General features: G+C 34.0%; 2 protein-coding genes and 1 long non-coding RNA gene across 3 annotated transcripts; 1 reads left to right on the top strand and 2 right to left on the bottom strand.

Annotated features, from left to right (window-relative positions):
• The first annotated feature begins 1,236 nt into the window (after positions 1-1,236).
• Positions 1,237-1,567, top strand: LOC116182862. The gene is made up of 2 exons (XR_004147633.1): positions 1,237-1,319; positions 1,370-1,567. It is a non-coding gene; the product is annotated as an uncharacterized LOC116182862 (long non-coding RNA).
• Positions 1,568-1,877: 310 nt separating this feature from the next.
• Positions 1,878-3,396, bottom strand: LOC116182861 (probable N-acetyltransferase san). The gene is made up of 3 exons (XM_031503419.1): positions 3,238-3,396; positions 2,863-3,186; positions 1,878-2,289 (listed from the first exon to the last, which is right to left on the bottom strand). Exons 1-3 carry the CDS (start codon positions 3,243-3,245, stop codon positions 2,085-2,087), a joined length of 537 nt encoding a protein of 178 aa, XP_031359279.1. The 5' UTR covers positions 3,246-3,396; the 3' UTR covers positions 1,878-2,084.
• A 5,927-nt stretch (positions 3,397-9,323) lies between these two features.
• Positions 9,324-12,013, bottom strand: LOC116182863 (RAB6A-GEF complex partner protein 2). Its single transcript, XM_031503420.1, has 4 exons — positions 11,418-12,013; positions 10,011-10,285; positions 9,631-9,961; positions 9,324-9,581 (listed from the first exon to the last, which is right to left on the bottom strand). Exons 1-4 carry the CDS (start codon positions 11,761-11,763, stop codon positions 9,367-9,369), a joined length of 1,167 nt encoding a protein of 388 aa, XP_031359280.1. The 5' UTR covers positions 11,764-12,013; the 3' UTR covers positions 9,324-9,366.
• Between the last annotated feature and the right edge of the window lie 1,454 nt (positions 12,014-13,467).

Genomic DNA, 13,467 nt, shown 5'->3' with positions numbered 1-13,467 from the left:
TATTGCCTTCAATTACATTATAACTTAAGGGAAGGTAACCCTTGAATTTTGTTTTAATTGCTATCAATGATTTTTTTATTATACCATGTATCAAATTATACCATGTATCAATGTAAATGTTAATTTTGATTTGTTTGAGATTGGCCCGTTATTAATTTTCATTTGATTTTTTTAACTCATTTAGATTGACTAATACACTCCACCAATCAGCTTGGTTTCAAATTCTAACCAATCAGATGATTTTTTATCTGATTAAAAGCTAGGTAGCTTTTTATCAGCGATAAAAATGCGCGTATGAATACGTAAAATATAGTGGTTGTAAAATTTACTGTCTTTTATTAATCTCCCTAAAATACATTCGATCTTGGTTTTAAATCAGGATAATTTTATTTTTCATTCACTCAAATTTTGTTTCTTCCTGGAAAAAACTCTCGATCAAAAGCACATGATAAAATCGCTCCAGCTAAAGCTGTCACGATTTTATCACACTTTTGATCTCTAATTTTTTCCGTTGCAACAAAACTTTCGTGTAAAAATAAAATTATCCGATTAAAAATCAAGCTCTTGTATATTTACCCCTGTTTAACAACTTCAATTCTTTTGTGTACGAATCTGCTTTTTTTAGTGTAATTAACTGTTTAACCCGAGCAAAGGTAAATGCCAAATTGGTAAAAACACGTAGCGGCATTCATCTTGAAATAGAACTTTAGTCTAAGGTTACCGTATCCAGGACCTTCAGATACCTTCTGGACTGCAGGAGACCCGGCTAAGCCATTGTTGAGTGTAAGGTTTGTATTAACTACGCTGGTGTTCCTAGATTCCGCCTTTGTCAGCGCCGGAGCTTTCGACTTGGCTACATCACAAATCTAAAGCTTAATTTTCGCGGCAAACACGGTTCGTTACAATTTCGAACACGGTTGCCAAAGAAAAAGATTCATTCTTTTCGGTTATGAAAACCATCATCCATTGGTTTGGTAACCGGGTTTATGAGTATTTGGCAGTGCCACACATCCAGGACCCTCGTCGAGAAAAATACGCTAAAAGCTATCAAGTTTCACTGCGGTCATATTTGTGTGTGCGTAGTGGGTTGCATAACTGTCAGGCATATCAATGCATTGACTTGTATATTTAAAAATTGAACATAGGAGATTTGTATGTTCAGACTAAAATTTACGCACTGTATAACAATGTATCATAAACCGGGGTACCACATGCAGCACCATGAGGCCTTCGTCTCAAACTGTTCCAATGCGGCTGTACACGTCATTTATTAGTGCCCAAAAATACAGGAATCAAGTTCAGTTAGCAAAACAAGCAAGGTATAGTAGATATCTAATCAATTTGTGCACCACCGGATGTAAATCAGTAGGTAACTTCACTTGATCATAAACCAGAGTAATGTGGCAGAAAAGGTGAAATACACGACCAGTAGTCAGAGGTTGGCGTGCACAATGTCAAATCCGGACAGTAAGGAGACCTAATCTAATCTAAGTAGTGATGTATTAAAGATTTTTTATCACAAAGTCATTAAGAATAATTATTTCATTAAATATCTATCTCGGCTCAATTGCTTCTCTGATTTGGCCATGAGAATTCTGCTAATTAACCAACTTCATAGCTCCAATAATAGGAAAGTTAGCAACAGTACCAAATTTGCAATTTGCAAAAATGTCAAGTTATACTTTGTATGGGGGCTACATGGGAGAACAGCATTTTGTGTGCTGAATGTAGTCCCTTTCCCCGAGGTTAGCTTTTTTAATATATATTTCTATTGTTATACTTATACAAACTTAAGGGGAATAAAAGCGTATTATTATTATTATTATATTATTATGCATGAAGTAGCACTGTTGCCAGTTGAAGTAGAAAATAATAGCCTATGTAATAATATAATTTATTTACACTAGGAAACATGAATGGTGTAATAATAAAAACATGGATTTCTGCCACATTCAAGAAATTTTGCAGAACCATATTACCTACAGTTTTGATTAATTAATAAATACAATAGTCGCTTTCATCTCCAATTAAAAACATGAAAAGGCATTCTTTAAATTGAACATAACAAAGAATTTCAAGAGTGTTTAATGCTTCCTAAAACCATCCTTTCCACTGTCATCGTTACTTATTTTAGTTCCATTCGATTCACCTTTTTTCCTTAGCGTTTTCTGTAATACATGAGCATCTGCCGGTTCAATTCTTTTATAATAATGTTCTTTGGTTTCAACAACTTCAAATCCAAATTGTTTGTAAAAGTCGATAGCACCTTCGTTGTTGACTTGCACATGTCTAAAAAAACAGAACAATACAAATTCGCATTCGGTAGAAACGGTACATTGTACAGTATACGCTCACTCAAGATAAGTTTTGTTTTTGAATAATACAGGGTATGCTACAAATATGTACAAACACAATTCTCCAACAATATGTAGAGTTAAATATTAAACAACCTCACTTTTGTTTTTCTTGTTTGACATGGCGTTATAAATACCTACTGGAACAGATGCAAGATATAAAAATATGCAAATATTTGCAACAGAGGCATAGAAAGAGATGTGGTGGTTACTTATAAGTCTATCATTCATATATGATTTTGAGAAAAGAGATATATTTCCTCTTACCTTTACTTCGAGCTTTATACTTTTGTAGGATTGTACCTACTTTACAAAATTCTAAGCATGTAATTGATTTGGGAACTACCAACAGTACTGAAATGTGTAAATAACTACTCAAATTTACATTTACAGCTGATTTGTTAGGGATTACAAAGATCTGGTTTGCTCCAGATTATTTTGGGAAGGCACTACAAGCATTCTTTATGGGAATTTTTGCTCGCTTTAACAAATACGTAAAAATACTTACAAGAATATGCTGTCAAAATCACCATCCCTTTCGACATAGTTTAAAACATGCTGAACCATCATAGTGCCTATTCCTAACCTCCGATACGGATACAAACACCCTAACGTCATTATATACAGTCTCCTAGATTTTTCCGATGTGTCTATTCGACAACAAACGGCACCCACAACAATATCATTATAGTAAGCTAATTTCGCAAGTTCGCCAGCCTCCAACACGTCTTTGTAAAATTTATCATTGTAGGATACTGGAAAAACAACACTGTTTAATTTCTTTAGTTGTTTTATGTTGTGAGGGGTTACATTTCCCAATTCAATATGTGCCCTGTAAGATACAAAATTTAGTTAAAAATCAAGCAGTGGGTTTATGTATCACCTTGTCATTGCAACTTAAAGCAATAAACGTGCCAATCGTTACAATTTCTTAAAAAATTAAAATGTAGAGGTTTTTTAAAAGAGGAAGATCCCGATGTATTTTGACTTTAAAACTCGTGCTGTAAAAATGTCATTTTTGCAAATGGACAAGAAGGACACTAAAATCTAAATAAAAATCCCTATGAATTTGGCGCGCTTCTTTTTTATATCAATTTCATTACGTAACTTATCTACAGGGTCTTTTAAAATATCACGTCAACAACTATAGACCAAGACCACTGTATCTATAGTTATTAGCAAGATCGGTTTATTTAACATCCTTAGTTATTGTAGTTGTTCATAACCGCCGTGCCGATCAATGTGATAAATTTGGGGTGCATTTCCTTTTAAAACTTTAAGGGAAGGAAATTACTGCCATTTATAAAACTGAGAAAATATTGAATAAAAAAAAATCGGGGTTGTTGAAAAAATTTTCCTTATTATTATGAATAATCGCCGAATTAGTTACGTATTAATTACAAAAATTACAAGGGAAATCTTTATCAAAAACTTCTTAAGCCCCCCCTAGAAAAATACCGACCACCCCTGCTACTTCATTCTGACTACGAGCCTGCGGATAATATCTGGGAAGGGCCGAAAACGGGTTCTACTCCTATAAGAGGCTTCAAGCTTGAAGGCGATATAAATGAAAGTTCTCATTTCAAAGAAGGAATTCCAAGCTTCGGATTCTCACGAAACTTGCCAGGTATATGTGTGATACAAAGGTCAATACTTCACGGTACGTCGTGCGGTACGTCAATGGTTGGTGATTACTGCATAAATAAACAACCTTCTAAACATGTTTTCCAATATGTAAAAAACACCAAAAACTACGCGCCAAATTTAAACTGTATGTAGTTATTTTTGATCACCCGGTATAATAATATAATACATTGTGTTCTTTTTTTCCATTATATTTTTGATATCAATCAATTGTTCAATTTTTCCCTACGTGATTATTTGTAGTAACAAAGAAGGCAAGGGAATTCAAAATAGGACAAACGAAACATTTTCATATATTTACATTCAGAAAATAGCCGTCATAGTGTTCTGAAAGAAAATTTAAATACATAATAAAGTTAGCGAATTATGGCCCAACCTCATACATATTGGTCCCAGGTTGCCCCACGAATTGAAATATATCTGGTGGCGCCACTGCCTCTTAAATATTTTTGAAATGCAAACTACATATATGCGTACGCCCAAGGCCATCGCAGTTAACTCTCTGTGGTTTCTTTTCGCATGCGCAGTAAAAACTTCTAATGCGAAGATCAAGATCTAGAGATTGAAGTGTCAGAAGATATGATACTGTTTAAAAGTTAACTTATTCCTGAATGATTTTTAGAGAGCTCAAATGTATTTGTAGTCGGGACACCGCACATGCAGAAGCTATTCCGAAGTAGCCAAGCTCCCAGCATTTCTGCCCTTAGTTATGTGTTCATACTTTTTGGTTGTTAGGGATAGGTTACCTCGAGTGTGTCATTTTTATAACGATACTGTTTTGTTTCAGTTTCAACCTTTTGCCAAATTCATTAACAAAATCTGGAAAAAGTGTATACAATATGTATCATATATTTGACATATTTTAAAGAAGAGGAACTACCAATTCTGGATTCATACAAGGTCTCCAAGGAGATGGTGACAATTTACTAAACAAATCAATTATTATTAATCTAAAGTTACAAGGATGGTGTCATTGTGGCATTACAATTTTAACATACCTTTGACGTTTTGGATGACTATATGCACACTAATTTCAATAAATGGCTTAAGTGAATCAAATACTTTTGGACTTAATTGGTTATAATTTTGCATTAATTAACAAAGAAGTTATATTGTAAATGGTAACGGGCGATCAGAAATGAGTTGCTGTCGAGTCGCCTTTGGAAGTTCAAGTTAAATACGATTTCCCATGTAAACAAAAGTTCCAAAGGTGACTCGACAGCAACTCATTTTTGATCGCACAGTATTAGAACATCATTTGCTAGTGTTTGAAACTGATAATCAATTTCGTGAGGCATGCACTATATAGACGCAAGAACACACATTGGAATGTACGTTTACAGCTTCATTGCCCTGTATAATGAGTGGTGATACGTTTTTGTAGTCTGTGGTCTTGATCTATTTTGAGCATATATATATATATATGATTTTGAGGTTTGTGTAACTGTCAAAAATCAAAATCAGTCACCATCGTCTTATCAAGAGAAATCTTGTATTTTAATTCTAAAATTTTGATTGCAATTACCATAAAGTAAGTGACAATTTTAGAAATGTACACATTTTTAAGTAATTCTAATTAGCTTAATGTATTTACTATTTGCAATGGCATAAGTGCACTTGTTTCCCATACCATTAGGTATACCTTTTCCTATATTACATAATCCTTGAATTGTGTTCACTTGAGATTTACAGGGTAACTCTTTATTTGCTTCAAAGTTGTGTTATTATGTAGCTAGTCTAATACTTTTAAAATCAACTTATTGAGAAAGTAAAACCTCTAACCATTGCATATGCACCAACATATGAATTTTCGAATGATTACATGTGTTATTCTAAGGTGTTCTTTTTAGGTGCTGCCTTTTAATTTCCTCATTCCTCTTTGTTAAGTGGATAGAAACATTACCATCACTGACAGCCCTAGTGGATTCCAATCTATTGTTTCACTCACTTTGTTTTAAAAGGTTTTTTACTGTAAAGACGAAATAAAATGCTCCGTAAATGTCTTCTTTGCCCTCTTGTTATTCAATGAAAGAAAGTACAGTTTAGAGTTTGCATCGTGCTGTGCAGGTAGCTTATGCGCTTGTTTACGTTTGGCTATATCTAATAGCCATATATCACCTACCAGTGGATTTGGCATATTATTATGAACCTACACTCTCGCCTAGCCATCACTAGTGTGCAATTATGCCAACACCTCAGACGTCACAACCCGCAAAAATAGGCCAGAGTGGGGCTATGTGTATGATGATGGTGATTTGGCGATTTTTTCGCCACCTTATGTTAGCAATATTTTTAGATTCTAATTGAATTTTTGTTTTAGATGAGTGGGAAACCTCAATTACGCGGGTTATTGCAGAGTTCCATTAAAAGGAATTTGATTATAGCCATTGGTACGAGCATTGTAGCAGGTATAACTTTCAAGACCTTGGTGGGAGATGCAAGAAAGAAAAAATATTTAGAATTTTATAAGTAAGTTTAATTTTGATACGGTTAGCTTTGGTCATTTTCGCATGGGTTGCATTTACCAGTACCAAATTCTTGCATGTGATTTGTAGGTATTTGGTACATTACAGACATGTCTTATTCGCAAGCTTGGTTCTTTTTAAATTTACCTGTTGTCTGGATCAGCTTGAGCGGAACATAGTAAATAGTTGTCTTCGCAGTCTGGGCATTAAAAAAATTCGAAATAGTGCTCCATTGCTTTAACAATATTGTAAACAATTTTTTTTCAGGAATTATGATATCGATAAGGAATTCAATGAAATGAGAAATAAAGGAGTATTTTCTTCCTGTGCACCAGATTCCTAAATATACGTATCGGTAGTCGAATAGTTTTACTTGCTACATCTAATTGTTATTTCCTTATGAAATAAAAATATATTATCCACCTTAAATATTATGTTTTTTCATAAGTGTTAATAGGTATATGGTTTTAGCAGGCTTAGAACTACTACCAACCTTGCATAATAATAATAATAATACCTTGAATTGAACAATTGATTAATACATGAACTCGCCTTTGTAAATAAAATATGACTACGGTTGAAAAAGATAATACACCGTCTCTTTATTCAATGGCTTGTCGCAGAAGCCGAAGAAAAGTTGGTAGGTGCAAAATCTATTAAAGTCCCTATTATAAAAAATATGAAAACTTGATGTCTTAGATGATTAGGAAGCATCTTACGAAGACTTAAATGCATAGATAATGTTGGCAAAGGTATTTAAATCTTCTACCCTTTGGTGCATTCATTCAAAACTTCACACAATGTTGAGATTAAGAAAGGGAACACAGTTCAAAATATGCACACACCTCTGAATGCTAAACAAAATTTTAATCCAATGAAATGAAATATCCCAAATCCTTTGTTTGGATTCGATATCATACAAAATCTGTTTCATGCAAGTAATCTTCAGGGGTCCATTCCTTAGAATAGGTATTAAAATTACTTCGAACGACATTTCTTATGCTAATTTTATAAAATAACCAACCACTACTTTATACAAATCAAAAAATTGAAAATAACTTCTGCTGAGTTTATACAATCATTATCCAATAGAAACAAAAGGTTATTGTGCGTCGCTAACCAACGAAACCATACATTTGTTTCTATTGGCTATTTCTTACTGATCTAATGATAGTGATTGTATATGTATAAACCCACCATTAGTTGTTGATGTGGGAAATATTCTCTTCTGGTAACAAATTGATTTATCTCTCCTTAGAAAATGTTCCTTCCCTAGGTGAGCGCGTGGAGATTCTGCTTTGGTTGACACTAGGATCCTACGGTAAAGCTTTTCAGCCACAGGTGGCCTCCAACGTCGTTATACTAGACAACGTACGTACCTACATACCTACCTACCCGAAGAGCCATCACCATGTTTCCTTTTCTCTTTGCTATATGTTAATTATACGGCTCGGTAGGTGCACGTACTCTCTTCGTCTTTTTACAAGCGTTCTTCTATGGACCCACATTTGCTGGCCAAAGTGAGCTTAAAAGCTACCTTTTTACAAATACATTTCCAAAAGTGCGCTAAAAAGGCAAGTATCACGCAAATTATAAGATGCAACAAGGAAGTTGCAAGACAAAAAAACCCAGTTAACTAGGTAAGAACAAAAAATATATTTCCTCAGAACGAAGTAAAAAGATTTCAAATAATATTACAAAAAAAGAGATTTAGCACCACGAAATGATGACTTGAATACAAGAAATAGTAGTAAGGTAATAATTATTTCACTTTATGGTAATAGATAACAATAGTAATACCATTGATTATTGTATAATCAATGGTAATACGATGGATCATAGTTGGTTGCGCCGATGTTGATTTTTCTTGCCGACTCCTTGACTTGTACTGCATTCTGTGCTTGTAGTTGCTCCGTAGATTATTAACTCGGTGCATGAACTTATATTTTGTGCTTGCTTTGTCGTAAATAAATAATGTGGTATTCGTATGTATGTATATCCAAATTTGAGTAAATTTATTAAAATTAAATTTGGGAACTTTTGCTCAGCGCCAATTTTTAAAATTCCATCAAAATCGATACGTTACCTGAATTATACCTTAATCAATAAATACTGTCAAATGCGCATAATAAAACCTACGGAGCAGACCTTGCATGTAAATAATGTTTGTTGATGTATTCTTTCTCTTTTCAGAAAAATGAAAGATGTTGTGAGTGTGCATGTTACTTTAATGCATGTGAATATGCAATACAGCATCCAAAGGCAAAACACAAAAAAAAGGTATTTAGAAAATAACATACCCCCTCCTAATGTAAAAATTCTGATATATTACTAATTGTCTTATTTGTTAATTGTTATTATGTAAACTGCTATTAAAATTTAGCTGGTTTTAATCACACATGTGGTTTTCAAATTTCTCAACTCAACTTTAATCAGCACAGAATACAACTAAACATTGCCCATTTGACCTATATTCTTCATCTCAAACAATACGAGTCTAGGATCTAGGGTTGCCACCCTGGATATGTGTACATCTTGGTATGGAATAACGCAGTACCACTTGAATGGGTTTTATCAGATCTTTTACTGAATAAATCCAAGACATTATGAGAAAGAGAATTTTAGATACTTACTATAAGTAATCTCATAATCTGACATAAAAAGCGAACATTTTTTATTAATAAACTTGGGCAAGGGGTAAAAATTTAAAGTACATTGAATTTTTCCATGGTTTCATCAGAGACTTGGATTTCATACATATATAAAACCAAGTTTAGCTTCCCCACGTATTCTTATAAGGGGAGTCCTACCATTGTATATACTAATGAAAAGTGTTATGAACAGATAATACTTTACAAAGTTTCACATATCCATTTTATTAAAATGTACAATGTAATTTAGTATCAACGAATTAGTAATCTATGAACATTATTGGTTTGTAATCCCTGAATTACGTGAACTGGTGTTGTCGAAAAAATTTGAATTGGCAAACTCCAAACCATTGTCTCTACTGATAAATCTGCAGGGGCCTGCCATTCATTTTGATCAAGTGTTGGATTTTGTAAACTCTTATTTGTACTTGTAACAAATTCAAAGTGTAATCTCCATCGCAAACTCACTAAAAAAGACATTCGCCATATGGGACAAAGTGTTAAACATTAACTTACTTAAAGGTGTTGTAAAACCAGGAGTAACATGCAATGGTATAGGCAAGACCAGTTGTGTATACTTCAGACCCAAGCAAACTTCATGTTGATTGTTAAAGGTACCTATTCGCAGCTGCTTAACTGTTTGATCGTTCTGCTGTATGTTTGTTTCCTCTTCGCACTGTAGCGACACAGCCAGCTGAACGCATGTGACGGTAGCAACAGAAAAATCCAACGTACCAATTATGTCTTCCCCTAGTTTATAGGCCGGTTTGAATAAACAAAACCTTGCGACTTTCCCCCATGTATTCGATATCATATAAAAATTGGGCTTTCTTCTCGCCGTTATGTTCTACAATCGCAATTGTGTGATTAACGACGCAAACGTCAAATTTACTAACTTGTAATGTACGAAGTGCCACTTCGAACGGAGTGTCCTGTTGTCGAACTTCCAAAAATGGATTAGCGGGCGATAGGTCTTCTGTGGTATCGTTACACAATCCGCTGGCCTCATTTAGTGCCTGAGTAGTAATGGGAAGAATGCGTAGTGGTATTTTCAATAATTTAATAGGCGCGTTCACTCTTTGAGTTCCGATTATAAGTTTATACGAATACTTCACGAGTTGTCCTCTGTATGATGGGGGAGAGTCACTCGGTATCTTTTCTTTAAATATATCTGCGAAAAGAATATGCTTCTTAATAAACAGAAACAAGAAGTAACACTACAATATCGCAATTTCCAAGCCAGTTTTATATCTACATACCCTTAAAAGCTACACAAATGTCAGTATTTTGGGAACTTTGGTGGTATGAACCATGAAGAAAATTTGCTTTGGGGTCCTCAATAAAATCCTAGCATAAGCCTGGGCGCACATTGAGACACACAGGCTCGGATATAGGTAATATGAATATTTTCTCTAGAAACGGGTCCAACAATAAATAAAAGACGATAAAGGGATATTTTAACCATTTAGTGAATTAACTTTCACGAGATGCTTAGTTTCCCTTTATTGTCGTGTACTTTATTTTATAGCAGAAGCCATATAAGTCATTGGTAAGCTTCTGACAATTCTGCATTTAATTTAAATGTCAAAAATAGCATGCTTGGGTTCTTCCGTCGCGGTCGTTTCCATAAAAGCAGCCTCGGAAACAGCATTGTCATATGTTCTGAACGTCATTTTATACCGGGCTCCGCGTCCCATTTCAAATAAGAATGACAGCTGCCATTAGAATGCACAATCATTTGTTTCACATTATCTACCCTTGCGGTTAATGATCACTTTATCTACCCTCACCATTAAAGTGCGACTGGCCCTACTCATTCAAACCTATTAAAATGTCAATTTAACATCTGCTATAAAATAATTATGGGTTGTGATTTCTAAAAGGGAAAGCGTGTGCGTGACAGTGTTCATTATTGACTACAAGTTAAATTAACCACTTTGAACAACTGCCGACAAACCCTACTTTACCAGTAGAAAAATAGTTAGGTATTTGTACAACTAATTTTAAAAGCGATACTTTTTTTCATGAATTTGTAGCTTGATTAATGAGGGCTTCATGCAGCTCATCTACATGTTACCTTCAGCTTCCCCCATTTCCTTTCATATGTGTGAATTCACAAATAGTACAAAGTGCTACAGTCAGAAGACGACTTTCTTGAAATTGTTATCCAGGAAAAAATTATGGAAATTGAATACTTTTAATCTCGCTTTCAATAATGAAATGTGTAGTAAATGCTAAATGTTAATATTGTAATTATCCTGTAAAACAATCTTGTAAAACAAACCTAGGAACAAACTACTTACATGTCTTAGACTGCCCAGGTAACAAGCGTAAATCACAGAACAATATTTTCGGTTTGGTGGACAGTTCTAATTGACCAGAATCTTGTACACTTAGCGGTAGAGCTGTATCGTTGATGTTAAAAGTTGGCACTTTCTTAATATTATCCTCGCTGTTTAATTTTAAATTAGTGGTGCATTGGCAATTAATTTGAGCAGACGCCCATGCCAAACTCTCGAACACATCATCATGGCTTTGAGAAATTTTATGTGAAGGAGAGGGTGGATGGAGGAATGTTACACTACATTCAACGATTTCACCGATTAAATAGATATGTCCTTTGATTAGTTTTGCTGTAATTTCTATCATGATGATTGTCACAAATCTTATGTGTGTCTACAACATTCTTCACTTAAAGCATAGGTATGTAATCAGGTCACCACACCACTCAATTCGTACAACACATTGAAACATAATTAACGCTTTATGTCCCAATATTACGTAATAGAATAAAACTAATTTAATTAATACAGAAAAGAACTGTTTTTATTGTAGTATTCAAATTTTAAATTGATAATAGTCTAAATGTTTAAGGTTAGGGTTGAGCTGTCAAGACTCAAGAGTGTCATTCCAAATGTAAATACAACGTGTCTCCTGTACCAACAAGTATTGTAAATAATATTGATATATAGGATGAAATTGTGGAAATGCACGTAACCACAATGTCAAGATGACCGTTGTTTCTGATGAGATCTGTGGTTAAATAAATAAAGAAGCCTTGCACGAATTGAATGGTAACAAGAGTATATAATACTCTTTGATGGTAAACAGATGTAATTAATGAAAAAAGAAATGTAATGTAACATGGCAAAAGACAAAATGACATTTTTATCTAATATCTGTTATTAATTTAGTATCACTCTCATAGCAGACATAGATATTCACATCAATATCTGTGATAGCAGCACATTAACATTCGAAATTATTACAGGATAATTTTTATTTTTTTTTTTACAGACAAACAGACACTTAATTCACTTACCCCGATGATGCTGCGAAGGCTTTCGAAGTAAGAGGATTGGTGAGCAGAGCAGCTTCTTGTTCTTATTCTTCTGAAGGCAATTACTCAATTCTAATTTGACCAGAATCCAAACTGTCACTTTCTTCTGATGTCAATATGCTTTGTGCGGCTAGGGAAAACAGGATTCTTTATTACATTGGGGCTCTGATTATCCACTTTCAACACACGAGTACATTTGCGATTTATTTCATCGAGAATCTTTGTGGTCCAGATACCTTCCCCTTCCCCTTACGGTTTTGAAAAACTGAAAATTATAAGTAATCGTATGAACAGATGCAGTATTTTTTTCTCTAAAAAAACCTATTTAGACTTTTCCTCTAAAATAATGAGGGGAGCTAGTAATTGGCTATAAAGAAATTACCATTGAAATCCCTATGCTGCGTCACTCTAGGCACCACCGGGTATGTATCTATATGTTCTAAGAATTATTCAGAATAAATGAAGAATATTCTTTCAAGTTTATTTCAGATATTCTCATTCGCATATCCCTAGTATATCTTACAAGGCCCGTATATATTCTAGGTATATTTAATACATGTTCAAATATATCTTTTTGAATATTCCTGGTATTGAATATGCAAATATTCAATGTTATCTGGGATGCTTCGGAGCGCATGTAAAACTGACGGTTTCGGTCTCCCAGCATACCCCGACTGTCGTTAGGTCACGCTGAAGGCTGTTGATGCAATCTGAAAATAAAACGTCTGTAACCCGGGAGTGCTACCAGGCCCATACTAGAAACAAATAATAACAAACAAATACGGAATTGAATTTGATGTCAAATTTTTAGACATTACTTAAAGCTAAATTCGCAATTATTTATTATAACTGTAAACGCCGGTCAATAAAAGTTCAGATAACATAAGGGTTGAATTACTAGCAATCGTTGGCACAATATTTTTGATTTGAAAGTCATTACAAAAACTGTATAGTAGATATATCAATTTATTTATCCAAACAAAGAAGCTAAACCGGCTAAACGTACCTCTTAC

Source organism: Photinus pyralis, unplaced genomic scaffold (assembly GCF_008802855.1).
Source record: "Photinus pyralis isolate 1611_PpyrPB1 unplaced genomic scaffold, Ppyr1.3 Ppyr1.4_unclustered_Scaffold781, whole genome shotgun sequence".
In the NCBI taxonomy this organism is placed as follows: Eukaryota; Metazoa; Arthropoda; class Insecta; order Coleoptera; family Lampyridae; genus Photinus; species Photinus pyralis.
Note: the sequence above shows the minus strand (reverse complement) of the source record. Positions and strands in the feature narration are given on the sequence as shown.